Source organism: Malus sylvestris, chromosome 2 (genome assembly GCF_916048215.2).
Source record: "Malus sylvestris chromosome 2, drMalSylv7.2, whole genome shotgun sequence".
Lineage (NCBI taxonomy): Eukaryota > Viridiplantae > Streptophyta > Magnoliopsida > Rosales > Rosaceae > Malus > Malus sylvestris.
The window spans coordinates 6,569,849-6,591,378 of record NC_062261.1 but is presented as its reverse complement, the minus strand read 5'-3'; the positions used below and the strand labels follow the sequence as shown (position 1 = coordinate 6,591,378).

General features: G+C 38.4%; 3 protein-coding genes across 4 annotated transcripts in view; 2 read left to right on the top strand and 1 right to left on the bottom strand.

Moving 5' to 3' along the window:
* The window catches only part of LOC126606769 (probable glucan endo-1,3-beta-glucosidase BG4), a 50,137-nt gene that overhangs the window by 21,525 nt on the left and 7,082 nt on the right, over nt 1–21,530 (top strand). The gene's annotated exons all lie outside the window — the stretch shown is intronic.
* LOC126606782 (probable glucan endo-1,3-beta-glucosidase BG5) lies at nt 727–1,802 on the top strand. The gene has a single exon (XM_050274175.1). It carries the CDS (start codon nt 727–729, stop codon nt 1,756–1,758), a length of 1,032 nt encoding a protein of 343 aa, XP_050130132.1. The 3' UTR covers nt 1,759–1,802.
* The window catches only part of LOC126606713 (12-oxophytodienoate reductase 3-like), a 35,879-nt gene continuing 16,480 nt past the window's right edge, over nt 2,132–21,530 (bottom strand). Inside the window, exons 5-6 of one of the 2 annotated variants that reach the window (XM_050274108.1) lie at nt 2,967–3,091; nt 2,132–2,880 (exon numbers count right to left, since the gene is read on the bottom strand). In XM_050274108.1, coding sequence (XP_050130065.1) covers nt 2,174–2,880; nt 2,967–3,091 — 832 coding nt within the window. In that variant the 3' untranslated portion in view covers nt 2,132–2,173. The remainder of the gene's footprint in view (nt 2,881–2,966; nt 3,092–21,530) is intronic. The other variant, XM_050274103.1, reaches the window with a different exon arrangement.

Below are 21,530 nucleotides of genomic sequence, written 5' to 3'. Positions count from 1 at the left end.
ATTAAATGGGTAAAACTAAAGAAGTAAGCAATTAACCAAACAAGGAAACAAAAGTCAAATAAATGAAAATCTGTGACGAACATGATGAGTGGTGATGGGGATTCAACGAATCAAAGAAACCAAAGCAAATGGTAAGGTTTCGTGAAAATTTGTTGTAACATCTTAGCTAATTTGTGGACTTCCTAATTCACCATTTTTCCCTGAAAATTGTGTTCTTATCTCCAATTAGTTGAATCTGTACTTGTTGCAGAACATTTAAACATATATATAAAGAGAGGAATGGACACTTTCCACTGACTCCATTTTCATCATCTGGATCAGCCCTCAGTTAATCCAATCCTTCCGGAAGAAACACAGCACGCCGCTAATCTGCTCAGTGTTGCTTGAGGTAGTATGTATCAGCATGCAATTCCTTATTCATACCTTATTTTTTCCTTCGAAAGATACGATCAACTGGCCGTAGTGTAATAGTAGAGTACAATTTTCAGTTTTGAGGGTATTACTGTTATTCTGTTGATTCTACCATTTGAAATCCTTGATAAAACTTTTTAATGAAGCAACCAATTCATGTTTAAATGTCTATATACAACCTATAAGTGAGTTTATATATATTTAAACTGCTAGCTAGCTCCACAGTTTAGCTTTCTGTTCCGTCTCTCATCAGTTTATTATGTACATTTTATGCAGGTTTTATATTATAAGGCACTCAGTAGTGATCAGAAAGTGATGGCAGTTTCGCAATGGATTGCGTTCATTCTATCATTCCTAGCAACCATTTACAACCACAACATAGAAATTGTGGAAGCTAAGATGACATTTGACATCGGTGTTAACTATGGGACGTTGGGGGATAACCTCCCTTCTCACGAAGACGTGGTTCAGCTCTTCAAAGACAACCATATTAACAAGATGAGGCTGTTCAATCCTAATCCGGAGGTACTCAAAGCGCTGATGGGGCAAGGAATCTCCATAGTGCTAGGCATTCCTAACGAAGACTTAGCCAGTTTGTCAGAAAGTCAAGAAGCTGTGGATCAATGGTTTGCTGTCAATGTACAGCCCTACATAGATGACATTGAATTCAACTACATTGCCGTTGGAAACGAGGTTATACCCGGGGAATTAGGCAGCTATGTTTGGCAAGTAATGCAGTATCTACAGCACACCATCGACGAATACCACTACCAAAGCCTAAAGGTGACCACTGTTTTGCCAGCTACTGCCTTGGGAGTTTCATATCCACCTTCAGCCGGTCAGTTCAGCGGAGAGGCTGCCGGTATCATGGCTTCCATTTGTCCCTTTTTGAATTATCAAGGGTCGCCCCTTATGATCAACGTGTATCCTTACTTTGCCTATGCGTCAAAAGCTTCCGATATTCCCTTAGACTACGCTCAATTTACGGCAACAAAACCCTGGTTACAAGATGGGAACTTGAGCTATTACAACCTATTTGATGCCACAGTTGATGCTTTTTTCTCAGCAATAGAGAAATCCGGGGGACCCGATGTAGCCGTGGTGGTGTCCGAGAGTGGTTGGCCATCTGCTGGGAACGGAGATTTCACTGATACAGAACTTGCTGGGACGTATGTTAGAAATTTCGTAAGACATATAACCTCGAACGTAGGAACGCCGAAAAGACCCGGTGCTTACATAGAAGGCTTCGTCTTTGCAATGTTTAATGAGAATCAGAAACCCAGCGAAGAGGAGCAAAACTTCGGAATATTTTATCCCAACAAGAAACCTGTGTATCCTGTATTTTAATGATTCAACAAAATCTAATATACATGCATTAATAAAGTCACATATCCGAGTTTTTCTGTGAGCTTTCTACTCCATTTCATCTTGTATTTTCAAGCTCTCAAGTCTATAAAACATTAACCAATTAGCTTGTTCAGAATTGATCATGAAAGAACAACTTCTGCTAAAGGAGCACGTACAAATTTGTATTAAAAGCACTTGGAATTGCTTCTTGAAGAAGCACATCACAAAGTGCTTCCACGACCTAGAAGCGCATTTCAGTTTTTGGAAAAAATTAGTCAAAAGAGCATTCTCTCATACTTTTTAGCCTTGTCAGAAGCAATCATAAACAAAAGCAAAATCATGTAAAAACCTTATATTATTTGAACCAGATCACTCAATATCAAATGGTAACCCTAAATTATTTGAACCAGATAATTCAATATCCAAATGGTACAAGTAAAACTTCCAAAACATTAAAATCAAAGACGCGGGAGAGCGGTTCCTCTTTCCCGTTTGATTTGTTCAGGAAAGGGTAGTCAGTGTACCCAACAACAGGATCTTGTGTGTAGAAAGTCTTCCTGTTATACTTGGTCAAGGGTGCATTAAGCTTAAATCTCATAACCAAATCAGGGTTTGAAATAAAAAGGCGACCGTAGGACACCAAATCAGCATCCCCAGAAGCCACAGCTTGCATTCCAAGCTCTCTAGTGAACCCTCCGCTAGCAAGAAATGTACCGTGATAAGTTTTCCTCAAAGTCCTCATAAACACAGCTTCCTCTTCATCGCTACCAGGTTTTCCAGCTTCCGCTTGACCATAGGCTGCGTAGCGAGGCTGAGTCACATGAAGATAGGTCAGTTTTGTGCCCCAGTTTTGTTGGAGCTTATCGAGCCTTTCGGTCACTGCCAGACCTAGAATAAGTGGATTAGAGTCAACAGCATCCATGTGATCAATAGCTGGTGACATTCTGACCCCAACTCTATCAGCACCTATTGCTCCAACCACTGCTTGAACAATCTGAATCAAGAATTTGCACCGGTTTTCAAGCGATCCACCATACTCATCTGTTCGATCATTGATCCCGTCTTTCAAGAATTGGTCAATGAGATAGCCATGTGCCCCATGAATCTCAATTCCATCAAAACCTGAACAACATGAAAATGGATCACAATAAGACTCAGAGCTATACAAAAAATGAAACATCGAAACGAAAATGGACATAGAAACAGACCTGCACGAATGGCATTCAAGGCAGCCTGGCGATATTGCTCAACAACTTGAGAAATTTCATGGGTTTCGAGTGCTCGAGGCTTAGGGTAAAAGCCATAAGAGCCATCCGGCAACAGAATTCTCCACCTCCTTGAAACAGGATTGTTGGTTGACGATATTGGTGCTCCCCCAGGAGTATTTATCAAATATAGCCAAATATTAGTCCTTAATTTAAAAAATGTGAGTTTTTATAAACACTTTCAAATGTATCCAAAATATCACTTAAATAGACATAAATGCCCTTAAACTTTAAAACCAAATAAATTAGAAAAACCAAAACCCTATTAGATTGATATTTTGGACGGCAAAACCTAAAAAATGGTGGAGATATAGTGAAGGCATCGGCTACTGTGGAGACTTTGTGCAACCCTAAACGTACAAAGGTGAGTGTAGATGGTTAAGTTTTTCATTCTTCCTAGTCTATGTTTTCTCTTTGCTTTTGTAGTTTCTTCGTTCGGTTGAATTTTATTGAAGAACGAACTGTCAATTTTTGTAAAATTAGAAAAATTAGGTTTCTTGTGTCAATGGAAGATTGACAAATCTAATTGTTTTTGCCAATCAGTTAGAGGCAAAGCTAATAGTTCTTTAATGCATATTTGAAAAATTAGGGTTTACGGAATAAAGTTTTTCTTTCTATGTTTTTATTCATCTTATGTTGGTTTGGTAAGCAATATTAATTTAATTATTTTCAATGCGTAAAAGTGGAAGTCACCTTAATCAACAAGGTCCTTCTTCCATTGCACAAATGCATGATGCTTTATGTATATATTAACGTCCAACCTTTCTCATGATTCAGTCCAGTTTTCACAACACCCTCTTTATTTGCACATATATATCAATCTTAGGTGTGTCTGTATGTCATTTATTTTTTTTCTTATTGTTTTTGTTTATTTTTTAGGACAATGTCTAGTTTGACAATTTTAGTGACCTATGGTGGGAGGTGGGCTAACTCAACGTACAAAAATTGCAAAACGAAAGGATTACTTGTTTCAGACAAAATTACATTTGTAGAGCTTCAAAAGAAAGTACATGGTATTGTGAATGTGGACCCAAATGAGTATGAGATAAGTATGAAAGTTATATATAACGCAACGGAAACTACATGGCCTGCAGATATAGTTGATGATGATGATGTGAGGGCATTTATTTTTGAAAACCTTTCGAGGTCTTGGAAGATTCCCTTGTGTGTTACATTAAAGCAGAAAGTATTTTCTTCAGAAGATAATGATGACCCATTACAAACAGGTCTTAACTTTGTTACTCAAGGTGATTTGGAAGATATTGTGCTACATGATTCAGATAACGACTTGGTAAATCAAGAAGTTGAGAATGCATCGTATCATGAAGAATTTGAAAATTTGCCAAATATGGAGTCTGATAATGTGTTCCAAGATAGTGTTGAATTCAATGAGTTGCCTCATGAAGGGATGGTATGTGATGTTGTGCCTGCTAATGTGCAATTTGATGAACCCAGCTCTAACCGATCAAATGTTCACAAGGGTACAAATATTGTACATGAATCAGACAAGGCAGACCTGTACAATTCAGATGGAGATATAGTTGTAGGCCAATTGTACGAGACTAAGGAGGATTTAAAAAAAAGTTAGGTATTCATGCCATGAAGAACAATTACGAGTTCAGAGTGAAGAGATCAAGCAAAGAAAGGTTTGAAGTTGGTTGTGTCGGCGATGGATGCAAGTGGAAACTATCCGCTTCTAAATTACAACAATCATCATATTTCAAGGTCAGAAAATACATTACTATGCATTCATGCTCATTAGACGTTATTAATCGCCATCATCGACAGGCAAGTAGTTCTCTTATTGGTCAATGCATAAAGTCTAAGTACGAGGGTGTATCACGACTACATAGACCATGTGACATCATAGAAGATATGAGGAAGGACATGAGTGTGAGTATAAGTTATGTGAAGGCTTGGAGAGCTAAGGAACATGCATTGGAGTTGGTTAGGGGATCACCAGAGGAATCTTACTCGTTACTTCCATCTTATTTTGCTGTGTTAGAAGCCAAAAATCCAGGTACGATAACACATATTGAAACATATGAGAATAATCATTTTTTGTACTGTTTCATGTCACTTGGACCTTGCATAAGAGGATTTAGAAGTGTTATTAGGCTGGTAGTAGCGGTTGATGGGACATTTTTAAAGGGTAAATATCTTGGCACTTTGTTTGTTGCCACATGCATGGACGGCAACAAACAAATATACCCTCTAGCATTCGGAGTTGGAGATTTAGAGAATGACGCATCATGGAATTGGTTTTTGACAAAATTATGAGAAGCAATTGGGGAAATTGATGAATTGGTGTTTGTTTCTGATAGACATGAAACCATTCAGAAGGCTCTCTCAACTGTTTTCCCCAATGCCCATCATGGTGCATGCATATTTCATATAAGTCAAAACATTAGGCATCATTTTAAGCATGAGAGAGCACACAAACTGTATTTTACAGCTACTAAGGCATATCGAATTCCTCAATTTCATCATCTTATGACAGAAATATATAAAGTCAACTCTGAGGTGGGTGTTTATCTTAATTCGGCTAGATATGAAAAGTGGACTCGTGCGTACTTCGATGGAAAACGGTACAACATCGTGACAATAAATATTGTTGAATGTCTTAATGCAATCACCAGAGATGCTCGAAAACTACCTATCACACGATTTCTTAAGTATTTAAGAATGAATATTCTGCATAAGTGGTTTTATGAGCGTCGAACTAAGGCAGCTAAAATGAATACACAATTGACAAATTGGGCAGACAAATTAGTGTGAGAAAATAACAAGCAAGGATTATCATTACAAGTATTTTGAATTCACTTAAATAGATTTTAGTTCAATTTGTCTGTTTAATTTTGGTACACTTTCATTTGTTCTCAAGTTTTTAAACTATTTTACCGATTCTTATATCCCATCTGTAGCTTTATCCATCATTGCCATGTTTAGTAAAGAATAAATGTATGTTTGCAATGTAAAAGGCTAAAGTAAAAAAAAACCTAGGCTTTGACAAGAAAAAAGTTAAAAACCATATCTTGTGAACTTCAACGTAATTGCTGCTATGGATTTATATAATTGCCTTTGTAGTTTTATGCAGCAGTTCAGGGTATTCATCCACTTCTCTTACAGATCACTAATTGCGAATTGCTTTTGTAGTTCTTATGCGGAATATTTTTTTTGGTTGTTTAGTTCTTCTTTTGTTTGAGTAATATATATGTATGTGAACATGTAGGTATCGCCCATTGCAACTTACTTATTTCATGTATATGATGGATCTTGTATTGAAGTTGTGAATTTAGAGGAAAAGAGTTGCACATGCCGACAATTTGATCTTGACCAACTCCCTTGCTCACATGCTTGTGCTGCATGTAGACACCGACAACTTTCATGTTATCCTATGTGTTCTCATTATTATAATACAAACTCCTTGGTCATTGTCTATGCAGAAGCTATATGGCCAGTTGGTGATCAAACCGATTGGATAGTAACTGATGATGTGAGTGAAAGAATTGTCCTACCACCAATTACACGAAGAAGATATGGTGGGCGCAAAGAAAAGAGGATCCCATCACATGGAGAAGAAAAATCAACTCGAAAGTGTTCAAAATGTGGTTCAAATGGCCATTATAAACAAACTTGTAGGAATCCTGTTCAACTTCATCCTACTTTGTAGAACCCTTTTAAATTGGAGTTTTATGAATAAATATTTTCTTTTGATCATTTTATTGTTTATTTTGGTTGTACGTACAATTCTTTAAATTTCAGACGATTAAAAATAATTACTTTTATTTCTTTACTCTAATAGTTCACTTTTATAACATACTAAAGTGTTTTCTGTGAACCATGTGAGAAAGAAAGGTTTCCTTGATTATCTATTAAAATAAAATTGAGAGAAAATTTTTGCTCTTCGTTTGGAAAAGAAAAGAAAAAACAAAGGGGAAAGTTTTAGTTAGAGATTATAGCATAAGAAGTATTAAGTCTAACAATTAGTTATTTATATAAATTAAGGGTAGTTATGTCTATTTAAGTGAGATTTTAAATAAATATGAAAGTTTTTATAAAAACTGACATTTTTTTAAATTAAGGGTTAATTTTTTGTTATATTTGATAAATTCCCCTCCCCCAGCAGGTTGATAAACTAAATCAATTCAAATTAAAAGTAAAAGTAATCAGTTCACTGCTCGAAACCTTAATAAATCTCTCTATGGCTTGAAGCTAGTTTCCCGGCAATGGTTTGCAAAATTCTCAGAAGCTATTAAATCCACTGGTTATATTCAATCAAAGGCAGACTATTCTCTATTTACAAGGCAGCAAGGGCAACCATTTACAGCCCTCTTGATTTATGTTGATGATATTTTGATCACCGGCAATGATCCTAATGCAATTAATACTCTTAAAAAATTATTCCTTTATAGTCGTTTCAAATTCAAGGATCTTGGTGACTTGAAATACTTTCTGGGAATAGAAGTTTCACGTTCAAGGAAATGGATTTTTATTTCCCAGCGGAAATACGCTTTAGAAATTTTGAAAGATGGTGGTCTTTTGGGAGCTCACCCAGTGGAGTTTCCCATGGAGTAAAATGTTAAGCTTTCTGACACTGGTGAGTTACTTAAAGATCTGGCAAAGTATAGAAGGTTGGTCGGCCGATTGATCTATTTAACAATCACAATGCCGGACATCACTTATCCAGTACACGTGTTGAGTAAATTCATGCATGAACCACGCAAACCACACATGGAAGCAGCCCTCCAAATTTTAAAGTACCTGAAGAATACACCTAGACAAGGTTTGTTTTTCTCTTCTCAAAATAACTTGAACTTAAGTACATATTATGATTCAGATTGGGCGGGTTGTCCTACGACACGAAGGTCAACTACAGGTTATTGTGTTTTTTTGGCCTCTTCGTTGATCTCTTGGAGGTCAAAGAGACAAAAGACCGTTTCTTTATCATCAGCGGAGGCCGAATATAGAGCCATGACTGGAACTTGTTGTGAACTGTCATGGCTTTGATATCTTTTGAAGATTTACATTTGCTTCATCCAAAATCGGCCTTGCTACATTGTGACAACAAAGCGGCACTCCATATAGTTGTTAATCCAGTTTTTCATGAACGAACTAGACATATAGAGATTGATTGCCACTTTATTCGAGACAAGATACAAGATGGTTCAGTTGTCACAAGATAAGTTCCCTCTTCACACCAGCTCGCAAATGTATTCACAAAAGCATTGGGAAAAGAAGCTTTCTCAACCATTATACGCAAGTTGGGAGTTCTTGACGTCCACTCTCCAACTTGAGGGGGAGTGTTGAGAAGTCAATGATATCAAGATCCCTGATATCTTGGCTTAGAATAGGAAACAAAGTTTGTAATTGATTTGTACAAAATAATTCTCTTTTTGTATAACTAGAATGTAGGCTAGATTAATTCTCTATCAAGGGAATGACTCTATATAAAGTCTTTGTATATATTTTGAAATAATTCATTCAGCCAAATATATTTTTACATGAACTCTTTAATTTGATTAGATTTTTATATGTTTAAAAATATATTATGGTTGTCAATTAAAGTTAACAGACATTATTTATGACGATAAGCCCTTCTTTCCTATATTCTTATACTGATTTAATTTGTTTATGTGACATGAAACTAATTCTTTCTGCTCAACCCTAATGAATATGATTTTGTTTTAATGTGAAATCGTTTCTTCATTTCGCGGATGATCCATTTTGCACAGTACTTGGTTTGAGGTTGGTAAAACCCTCTGGATTTTGCTATTTCCATGTAGCATCTGCATAGAAGAAAAAGGTTGGTATGATTAACGCAAGGCATGGATCTTTTAGATTTAGAAAACCCAAAGGATTATGACAATGGTAAAATTTTGGAAGATAATACAGAAGAAACTACAAATGGTGTATCTCTACACTAAGTATTAGAACTGAGGGGCACGTGCGGAATGGAACAGCGGAGTTTTCTCAATCAGGGAGACTTGCACCTAGATAATCAAGTGCTTGATGGGGATATTAACTTGACGACGGAAAGGGTTAGAGGAAATGTTGTTGTTCCAGTTGATCCTGAAACCAAGATGGTTAGTTTCAAAAGAGAACTTGGTGGTGCAAATGCCGAAGTTGTTGTGCTAGGATAGCACCAAAACCTTATGGAACCAACTCTTGATAATCCACAGAAAATATATCAAATGAAATGCAAGAACAAAATATTAAAGACACCAAGATTTTAACGAGGTTCCTCAACAGTCAATGTAACTGGAGTACGTCCTCGGAGCAGTAGGAGCTCACCCAATAATCCACTATCAACCAAATGGGAGTTTACAAAGTGTTGGCAATCTCACAACCCAAATAACCCAATACACCCAATAGCTCTCACACACCAAAGAAACAAATAGAGGAAGAAATATAATGAATAATTTCTTCTCTATACATATAGCTCAAAGCTATTATAACAACAACTACTTTGGTGGATGATTACTAACCAATAAAGCAGCAGCTTCTTCTTTCTTTTTGGGCTCTCTGCAACTCTCCTTGCTCTCGGTAGCTCTAACTTCTCTCTTCAGGAAAAAATTAGCCCTCTATTCTTCTCCTCCTTTCTTCTACCCGAAAACCAAATAATTATGGCTTTAAAAAAGCCACAAAACAGGCCACAAAACAAGAAAACATAATCATGTTGTCCTTTCCTTTTTTTTTTTTCTTTTGGTTTGTTTATTAGGAAAGGTGATGGCCACTTGGCCACAATTCAACAATCTCCACCTTGGCCAAGTTCCGAAAACGCCATGATAAGCCAACCAACACAATTGACCCAAAAAATCACTCTCAAACACTAGCAAGAGAACAATTCATGCCGAGCCAAATGCTCCAAAACTCCTACTGCTCAACGCCTTCTTTATATAGGCAAAATGTGAGCCAAGTTCAAGCAATGAACAAACTTGGCTACACCAACAACCTTAGTCAACATATCAGCAGGGTTGTCTTTAGTTGGAATCTTCTGGAGAATGATTTCCCATTCACCAACAATTTCACGAACAAAGTGATAACGCACATCTATGTGCTTGGTCCTCGCATGATGAACCTGATACTTAGCCAAATAAATGGCACTCTGACTATCACAATGTACCTCCACCTGCTTCTGATCAACCCCCAAATCTCTAATCAGCCCATGTATCCAAATGGCCTCCTTTATAGCTTCAGCAACTGCCATATATTCAGCCTCTGTAGTAGACAAGGCAACAGACGACTGCAAAATGGACCTCCAACAAACTGGCCCTTTAGCCATAGTAAACACATAGCCTGTAGTAGACTTCCTTCCATCCAGATCACCTGCATAATCTGAATCAACATAACCAACTGCAAAATGACCAATACCAGAGTCATCCCTCTCAAAGCATAAACCAACATCTCGAGTACCATGGAGATATCTCAATATCCACTTAGCTGCTTGCCAATGCTCTTTACCTGGATTATGCATATATCGACTCACCATGTCAACTGCATGAGCAATATCCGGTCTAGAGCATACCATTGCATACATCAAACTACCAACCAAATTTGCATATGGTATATTTTTCATTTGCAGCTTCTCTTTATCAGTTTTAGGACATTGTAGAGAACTCAATTTAAAATGAGGAGCCAAAGGGGTACTAACCGGTTTAGTTGAATCATGAACTCCAAACTTCCGAATCAACTTCTCAAGGTATTTTTTTTTATTCAAATTGACCAAACCCTTCTCTCTATCTCTAGTGATCTCCATGCCAATGATCTTTTTCGCTTCACCAAGATCCTTCATCTCAAACTCATTCTTCATTTGCTTCTTCAATTTCTCAATCTATTCGACATTCTTTGAGGCAATCAACATATCATCAACATATATCAACAAATAAATGAAAGACCCATCTTGCAACTTCTTGAAGTACACACAATGATCATATTGACTTCTAGAATAATTTTGACCTCTCATAAATTTATCAAACCTCAAATACCATTGTCTTGGAGATTGCTTCAAGCCATATAGTGATTTCTTCAATTTGCAAAACAAGTTCTCCTTCCCTTTCACTATATACCCATCCGGTTGACACATATAAATCTCTTCATTCAAATCACCATGTAGGAAAGCCGTCTTCACATCAAGTTGCACAAGCTCAAGATCATACTGTGCAACAAGAGCTAACATAACGCGAATTGAGGAATGCTTCACAACCGGAGAAAAGATTTCATTGTAGTCAATGCCCTCCTTTTGTGCATACCCTTTAGCAACTAATCTTGCTTTGAATCTCACATTGTTTTTCTCATCAGCATCTTCCTTCTTGGCATACACCCATTTGCAACCGATAGCTTTCTTGCCCTTAGGCAATTTAGCTAACTCCCAAGTCTTGTTCTTCAAGAGAGAATTCATCTCATCACCCATGGCATTGCACCACCTCTCCTTCTCCTCACTCTCAATGGCTTCCTCGAAATTGGATGGAATATCATCAGTGATAATAGGAAGAGCAAAAGAAACATAGTCACTATACCGAGCTGGCTTTGTAATTTGTCTCTTTCCTTTGTTCTTGGCAATAGACTCTTGAGGTGAAACTTGCTCTTCAACTTGAAAAGAATCTTCAAGTTCAACTTCTTCAACATCCTCATGGTCTCCAACTTCTTCACTTGTAGTGGCTTCGACATCAGCGGAAATAGGATTTAAAGTACTAGATGCAACTTTCTCAAGCTCCACCTGTTGAACATCTTTCACATTCTTCTCAGAGTCTTTGAACATACTTTCTTCATCAAATGTCACATCTCTACTAATTACCAGTTTCTTCATCTCTGGACACCACAACCTGTAACATTTGACACCACTACTAAAACCAAGAAAGATAGCCTTTTTGGCTCTAGGATCAAGTTTATTTTCAGTCACATGAAAATAAGCAGGTGAACCAAAAATACGGATATAGTCATAATCAGAAGAAGGTTTTCCAGTCCATACCTCCATTGATGTCTTACCCTGAATAGCAGCTGAGGGTAACCGGTTGATGATGTGACATGCATAAGTAACTGCCTCTGCCCAAAACGACTTGCTCAAACCCGACTGAGACAACATACATCTAACCTTCTCAAGCAAGGTTCGATTCAATCTTTCTGCAACTCCATTTTGTTGTGGAGTTCCCCGAACACTAAAATGTCTCACAATTCCTTCCTCTTTGCAAACTTTAAAGAAAGGGTCGGATATGTATTCACCACCATTATCCGATCTCAAAATCTTAATCTTTCTCCCAGTCTGGTTCTCAACCATTTTCTTCCATCCCAAGAAAATGCTTAACACCTCACTCTTGTGCTTCATAGTGTAGACCCAAGACCTTCTTGAATAATCATCAACAAAGGTCACGAACCAATGTCTACCACTCAAAGAGGGAGTCTTTGTAGGACCCCAAACATCTGAATGCACATAATCAAGAATGCCCTTCGTCTGATGTACAGCAGTACCAAACTTCACTCTAGTTTGCTTCCCTAAGACACAATGCTCGCAGAAATCAAGCTTACAAGTCGTGGCACCTTTTAGAAGACCTTGTTTCACAAGCCCTTGTAGAGCTTTCTCACCGGCATGGCCTAATCTCATATGCCACAGTCTAGTAGTATCTGAATCAGATGTGCCCATATTTTCAGAGACTACAGATGCTTCACCTGTCACAGTGCTTCCCTGCAATAAATACAAATGGCCACATCGAGGAGCTTTCATCACAACAAATGCACCATAAGTAACTTTCAATGTATGTCCATCTGAATGAAACCTGAAGCCCTTGGATTCCAAAGTACCCAAAGAAATAAGATTTTTCTTCAAATTCGGTACATACCGAACACCTATCAACTCTTTAACCATGCCATCATGCAACTTCAAACGAACTGTACCAATCCCTTTTGTTGTGCAAGGATTGTCATCTCCCATGAACACAACGCCACCATCAAACTCTTTCAAGCTTGAAAACCAATCCTTATGAGGAGTCATATGATGAGTACAACCCGTATCCAACACCCACTTAGTAGCACAATCAAATGATGAGGAAGTGGTTAAAGCAAAATCAGAAAAATCTGTTTCAACCTTAGCAACATTAGCTTCAGAACTTTCTTTGCCTTTGGTCTTCAATTTAGGACAATCTTTCTTCCAATGGCCCTTATTACGACAAAAGGCACATTCATCCCTTTCCAAAGATTTTCTACCTTTAGAGTTTCCTTTAGGTCGAGACTGTGATTTTTTCCTACTAGAAGATGACTTCCTCTCCGATGATCTACCTCTAACAAATAAAGCTTCAGAGGTACTATCATGATTTTTATCTCTATGCCTCATTTCATAATTCATCAAGGCATTTGACACATCTTCAAATTTCACAATTTCTTTACCATGCATAATAGTGGTAACAAAATGCTCATAAGAGTCCGGCAAGGAATTCAACAATATTAAGGCCTTATCTTCATCATTAATATCCTCATCTAAATTTAACAAGTCGGCAATCAACTTATTAAAAGCATCAAGGTGTCTAATCATTTTTGTACCTTCTTTGTATTGAAAGCGGTAGAGCTTTTTCTTCAAGTGTAGCCGATTCTCTGCACTCTTCGTCATATACTTGTCTTCCAATTTTTGCCACAACACACTTGCTACCGTTTCCCGCATCACAAAATACTTCTGAGTTTTTGCAAGGCACAACCGAATTGAAGAGCAAGCCCACAAATTTAATTTCTCCCATTCCGGCTTCAACATAGCTTCCGGCTTCTCTCCCAAAGCGGCAAGTAGATCTTGTTGAGCCAACACATCTTTGACCTCACATTGCCACATCCCGAAGTTGTTTGTGCCATCAAACTTTTCCACTTCGAACTTTGCATTTTGCACCGTAGTTCTTGCAAACCCGGAGCTGCTTCCAAAAGGATTCTCATCTTGCCCGTCTGACATCTTTGGCAATTAGACAGTACCCAAGAGCAACCAGTGCTCTGATACCAATTGTTGTGCTAGGATAGCACCAAAACCTTATGGAACCAACTCTTGATAACCCACAGAAAATATATCAAATGAAATGCAAGAACAAAATATTAAAGACACCAAGATTTTAACGAGGTTCCTCAACAGTCAGTGTAACTGGAGTACGTCCTCGGAGCAGTAGGAGTTCACCCAATAATCCACTATCAACCAAATGGGAGTTTACAAAGTGTTGGCAATCTCACAACCCAAATAACCCAATACACCCAATAGCTCTCACACACCAAAGAAACAAATAGAGGAAGAAATATAATGAATAATTTCTTCTCTATACATATAGCTCAAAGCTATTACAACAACAACTACTTTGGTGGATGATTACTAACCAATAAAGCAGCAGCTTCTTCTTTCTTTTTGGGCTCTCTGCAACTCTCCTTGCTCTCGGTAGCTCTAACTTCTCTCTTCAGGAAAAAATTAGCCCTCTATTCTTCTCCTCCTTTCTTCTACCCGAAAACCAAATAATTATGGCTTTAAAAAAGCCACAAAACAGGCCACAAAACAAGGAAACATAATCATGTTGTCCTTTCCTTTTTTTTTTTTCTTTTGGTTTGTTTATTAGGAAAGGTGATGGCCACTTGGCCACAATTCAACAGAAGTATGTGAGGCCGACGTTGACGATTTCTTTACAAACAAGCAAACTGTAGAAAGGCACCAAATCCTGCCCTACCTCTCCTGCGTTTCTATCAATACGAAAGCTCCGATTCTTCCTCCAGGCACGTGGCAGTTATTATCTTTTTGGTTTCTTACTGATTCATGGCCTATTCTAAGGTCTAACCTTCTGTACTTATTTCATTTGCAAGCGTTTTATGCAGCTTACAGGGCTCTCCTAGTGAGTACAGAAATTTTAGGAGTGATGTTGATTTTACAGAAACGGAAGAGGCATCTTTCTCTAGCCAAGGTGCAAACAATCATGGATCATTGCAGATAATAAGTGAGAAGTACCAATTGCTTTGCTCTGCTAGAGGCCCCTGCTTCACGACTGACTTTGGGTTTGATGCACCTCATACTTTGCAGGTATTATATAAATTTGTATAAGCTGTGACTAAAATTTAAATGAAGCATTGATGACACTCATTCGAGCTCTCTTTGCCTTTCGACAGTACACTGTAGGAGCTTTGATTTTATTGATTGACAAACCAGTATACGATAGGAGCTCTAATTTTATTGATTGACAAAACAAAGATATGATACACAAAACGTGGTAGAGTTTCAAAACAGAGAACAGTTTCTGATTTTGTTTATCGACGTAATCATCCTGTTGACGCGTCCCTCTATTCAGCCCTGAAGACACTTTTTGGTACTGCATGTCACGGCATCATTTTGTTAATGCTTCCCTCTATTAAGCCCTGAAGACACTTTTTGGTAATGCATGTCACCGCATCCTAATCTCATAACATTCTCATCCAATGTTTTAAAAGGCGAAGGCGTAGGCGAGGCGTTTCATGGATAGTCTTACCTAGGCGCGAAGCCTCACGAAACTTATATATATATATATATATATATATATATATATATATATATATATATATATATATAATATCTTGATGAGATATATATAGTCTTGTGGGAGGATAAAATCTGGTTTCGACTCTTGGGCCAATACCAATCATTCAAGGAGAAGGTGTTGTGCAAGATAAACTGTGAGGAAAACCCACAAGAAATATACAGACGCAAGGGAAACGTGTCTAGATAACTACCCCCTACAGACGCAAGGGGAACGTGCCTAGATAACTACCCCCACTACGGAGGAGAAGTGGGAGAGGAAGATAGGTCGTGGTACTTGTTCCCAAAGCATGCAAGTCATATGACGGAGGACCACTAAGGAAGTGGGAGAGAAGGACAGGTCGTGGTACTTGATCCTCAAGCATGTAATCCTATAAATAAGGAGAGAAGCCAAAGAACAAGGTATGTAATAAGAACCCGAGAGAATCCAGAGAATAGAAAATCAATCGACTGACTTGAGTGTCAGAGTATCTCTTGCAGGTACCCCGCCCAGCAAGCCACATAGGAAGACTACTCGGGGACACCTCTAACGAAGGATTCGGCGAACGTAAGGATTGCGGTCAACAAATCTGTGGAGGTATTTCTTCTCATAGGAAATTTCACTCCAACAAGTCTTAAAAGAGAAAAACAAAGAATAATATATAACAAGATTAATTTTTAGGTCTACATAAAAAAAGTCTTAAAAAAAATTCTTTGTGCTTATCTTTTAGTTTTTTAATATATATAAAATAATATAAAAACAAAAACTTACAAAAAAGAATACTATAAGAATATGTTGATAAAAGTTGTTAGGAAAGAGAAAAATCAGCCACAAAAGCTTGCATCTTCTTCGTTTCTCCAAACTCTCTGTAACCTAAGAAAAAACACATATTTCAACTGGATTTTTTTCCAGGTTTCATCAACTTTTAAACAAAGCCGACACCCAATCGAACCCCTGAGGTGCGCCTTGACGAAGCTAGGCGAGTTTTTCATCCACTCCCACAAAACAAAGGCGAAATGGCAGCCGCCCCCCACCTCCAAGGCCGCCTTGGCGCGCCTTGAGGTGAGTTTTTTGAAACACTATTCCCATCGCATGCCAAGCGCTCAAAACTTCGACAAAATGCATGCCAACAGTGATGTTTTGGCATGCCACGATGCGAGGGTTAGCATGTCAAAGTGTTAGAAAAATGCATGGCATGACAAGCTAACCTTCGTATCGTGGCACGCCAAAACATCGATGTTGGCCCCGATACACCATGCATTATGTCGACAATTCACGAGGCTTGTTATGGCGTGCAACGATGGGAGGGTTAATGTGTTGAGACAAGTCATGGCTTGTCAAGACATGTGACATGTCATCGCATGTCAACAACGATGTTTTAGCATGCCATGATGCAAAGGTTAGTGCATGTTAGAAAAATGCATGGACATGACACACTACCCTTACATCATGGCACACCAAAACATCAATGTTGGTCCCGACATGATAAGCGTCGTTAATTGTAGGCAGAATGCATGTAATGACATGCCATGCATTCTGTCAACAATTCACGAGTCTTGTTATGGCGTGCCACAATGGGAGGGTTAGCGTGTCAAGACAAGTCATGGCTTGTCAAGACATATCATCCCCTACATTCTGCCGACAATTCGTGAGGGTTGTTATGACATGCTTTTTTCTAGCACTTTGCTTATTATTTTGGAATATTTTTTTTAAAAAAAATATAGGAAAAAGTAGATCCCAAGGCTTAAAATTAATGTTTTAGAAATTATTACAAAACAGGACGCTAGTCATATATGAACGTGTTCGTACCGGTAAGAACACGTTCATTAGTAGAGCTGAAAATTTACACGTGTTCTTATAGGTAAGAACACGTTCATTAGTAGATCTAAAAGTTTACAAGCGTTCTTACCGGTAATAACCTTTGTAAATTTTCAGCTCACTCATGGAACGTGTGCTTACCTGTAAGAACACTTCATATATAATTGGCTACTATTTTTTAGTAATTTCCAAAAAAAATAATTTAAGACTTTCGGGTCTACTCTTTCCTAGATCTTTTTTAACACTTTCAAACATCACGCCTTAGATTATCACATATGATAAACCACTACTGTCTTCTTCCACGACTGGATATAGTCCTATCAGGAGTCCAATTTCTAATCTGCTTTGAATTGTAATTATGTTATCACTTGTACATTAGTTTTGTCCTCCACGGATTACTATTAGCTTTGTACTGTTATAAATATCAAAGATCAGTAGACTCGCTCATTCATTGAGTTAGAGATCACAAACTTTGTTCTATTCTCTTTCAACATATACGTGATTTTTTTACATCCACAGTTTCTTTAGAAACAAAAGATCAGAGAGATATAATATCAGTCTCTTTCTTAGAAAAAATTCAAACTGAAGATCGTTAATCTCTTTCTTAGAAAGATTTCATTTCCTCAATACGTAGGACACCGAATCAGCATCCGGGAAGCCACAGCTTGTATTCCATGCTCTCTTGTGAACCCAGCAACAAATGTACCAGTTTTGAGCCACGTGAAGATTAACAATATGAAAATCTAGGTTTTTGCAGTGAAGATTTGATAGAGAATTGTGAGAGAGAGAGAGAGAATTGTAAAGCGGGAAAAACCTTTATTATTAACCGACTGAAAAACAAAGCACAGTAGCTATATATACATTTTCCAATCTTAGCTTCTTATGTAGCTACTAAGATTACATATTAAGCAATCAATCTACAAGTGACAAGTGTACAAATGATAAACTGACAGATGGCAACATCTCTGTTATTAGATAGGTTAGTTTTAAGTTGAAGCTTATTGAACCTTTCGATCACTGTCAGACCTAGAATAAGTGAATCAGAGTCAACAGCATCCATGCGAGCAATTGCTGGTGACAGCATGAAAATGTATCAAATTAAGACTCAGAGCTATGGGAAAATGAAACATAGAAATGAAAAATGCAGAAACTCACCTGGACAACTTTTTTCTTTTTGACAACGGATATTGTTAATGGGTTAAATTTTAGTTGTCAGGATAGGATTGCTTTTCATCACTGCTGTAAACCGCCATCTGCAAACCTAGTGCAAATTTGAAATGTTTCAAATCAATTTACAGCCTTAGTAGAATTCCCCATCGAAAAGAGAAATATGGATAAATATTGGTCAAAATGTCAATAAAAAGTATAAAATGACGAAAACTTGCTATAAAGAGTAAAATCTTCTATAAACTTTAAAATGAACAACAACAACAACAAAGCCTTTTCCCACTAAGTGGGGTCGGCTATGTGAATCCTAGAACGCCATTGCGCTCGGTTTTGTGTCATGTCCTCCGTTAGATCCAAGTACTCTAAGTCTTTTCTTAGGGTCTCTTCCAAAGTTTTCCTAGGTCTTCCTCTACCCCTTCGGCCCTGAACCTCTGTCCCGTAGTCACATCTTCGAACTGGAGCGTCAGTAGGCCTTCTTTGCACATGTCCAACCCACTCATTCCTAATCTTATCCTTTCTCGTGAGCCCACACCTCCAACGAAGCATCCTCATCTCCGCTACACCCATTTTGTGTACGTGTTGATGCTTCACCGTCCAACATTCTGTGCCATACAGCATCGCCAACCTTATTGCCGTCCTATAAAATTTTTCATTGAGCTTCAGTGGCATACGACGGTCACACAACACGTCGGATGCACTCTTCCACTTCATTCATCCCGCTTGTATTCCATATATTCTGTTTTTGATCGGCTTAGGCGAAGACCTTTAGATTCTAACACTTTTCTCCAAAGGTTAAGCTTCGCATTTACCCCTTCCTGAGTTTCATCTATCAACCCTATATCGTCTGCGTAAAGCATACACCGAGGAACAACATCTTGAATATGTCATGTTAACTCATCCATTACCAATGCAAAAAGGTAAGGACTTAAGGATTGTTGATGCACAAAATCAGTGAGGACTTTGGTACAACAGAAAGTATTAAGTTTGTGACCTTCGCTAGATTGTTCCAGTCATTAGTGTGGATAAGTATGTAAAAGGATAGAGACAGGAGAGCAAACACAAGATGTACGTGGTTCACCCAGATTGGCTATGTCCACGAAGTAGAGAAGTTCTCATTAATTGTGAAGGGTTTACACAAGTACATAAGTTCAAGATCTCCTTTAGTGGGTACAAGTGAATGATTTAGTACAAATGGCATTAGGAAATATTTTGGGAGAATGATCTCCTTTTATATAAGAGAGTTTCTAGCATTGTTCTGACATTGACACGTGTCGTGTTGTGATTGGCTTCCGATGTTGACACGTGTCGCGCTATGATTGGCTTATGATGTCGACACGTGTCGCTTTGTGACTTGCAAGATCCAAGCCGCTGAGTAATCACGAAACTTCTAAGTACCAAAGTGTGGTATCGTCTTCACTTGCCTTATCTGTCTCATAGGTAGATGTGGCATCTTCTCTGGAAGTATTCTTCCTCCGTCCAGGGGTGGTATCTTTAACTGGTGGAGATGCATAAGGTAATGTATCAATTTCACTTGAAGCTTACTTGTAGTTTCAGGCGTGGTCAAGCGTGATACAAACCATGTAGTAAGAGTCCCACAAGTCGCCAAGCTAGGGGATCTGCTGAAAGAGGTGACATACAAGGTAAACAATCAGAGCTCCAAGCAATCAGTCCCAGATCAAAAGTTTGATTTCAAGTTCCTGCTGATTGTTGATTGTTCTCATTCTCCTTATCTTGCAGGCAACATGAAGGATAAAGAGAAGAAAAGGAAAAGATATGATATGAGATACTTTTGCTTTTGAAGAAGTAACTTTCCACAGGCTTATTCTTGAACTGGACTTGAGGGTTTTCTGGTTTCCTCCAGAGTATAAGGCTGACTGAAGAATTTGAGGGTCAAAACAAGTCCATCAAATCTAGAGTACGTTCGACCCTGCTGATATGGGATACTTTTGCTGTCGACAAAGTAGTGAAAGTATCGGCACGTATTCTGTTACGCTTGTCTCCACATGCTTCCTTGTATCCTTCTCACTTGCCCTATCTGTTCCTCAGGCAAATGTGGTATCTTCTCTAGAAGCATAAGATGTTGAAGATGAGTACTCCAGAGCAATGCGAGGTAAGTAATCAGGTAAGGGGTTCCAGGCAGTCAGTTCCTGACTAGAAGCTTGATTCCAAGTGCTGACTGATTGCTCTCTTTCTCCTTGTCTTGCAGGTAAGGACAAGGCCAAAGGAAAATACAGGGAAAAAGCATGATATGGGATACTCTTGCTTTTAACCCTGATGATATGAGATATTCTTGCTCTAGTGTAGCTTGTTTGCAGAGGTATTATCGGGGGGAAAGAAAGCTGAGTATTTCGAAAGGCTTCGTTGGGAGTGCCCTCTCAGATATGAGGAAGGGTTGAGCATTTTTGCAGGTCTGCCTGTCCGTTGAGGATGGAGTTCGACATATATAGGAGTCTCCCTAACAATAAGTAGTAATGCTATTCTTTTACCCTTCTTGGTCATAGCACTTTAGTGGGAACTGCCAGCGTCACGTGTTTTAACTCTGTCAGAGCACTTTGAAAAAGTGGTCTGTGGTATCTGGAAAGCTGATGTTGCGTGTGAAGATTACAGACAAGCTTTATCCAATGAGATCTGGCTCTCAAAGTTGAGAAAGCGATGCCTCTTTGGTTTACGAACAAGCGATCCTGTCGGGGATCTGGCTCTCGAGATTCAGAGAACGGTGCCTCTTCGATTTTTTAGAAAGCAATCATGCTGGGAGTCTGGCTCTTGAAATTTGGAGAGCAGTGTCTCTTCAATTTTCGAGAAAGTAATCCTGTTGGGAGTCTGGCTTTCGAGATTCGGAGGGCGGTGCCTCTTCGAATTTGGAGCAAGCAATCTTGTTGGGAGTGTTTTCTAGAATATGAGTAAAGGTTGGGCATTTTTGCTAGTCTACCTTACCACGGAGCACAGAGGTTGACACACAAGGACTTTCCAATTATCCAGCAGTGATGTTGTTCCTTTACTCTTGTGGATAATAATATGGTAGCTAAAC

What these genes read in the sequence shown, in the direction of transcription:
- LOC126606782 (XM_050274175.1), top strand. Translation starts at nt 727, where the DNA reads ATGGCAGTTTCGCAATGGATTGCGTTCATTCTATCATTCCTAGCAACC.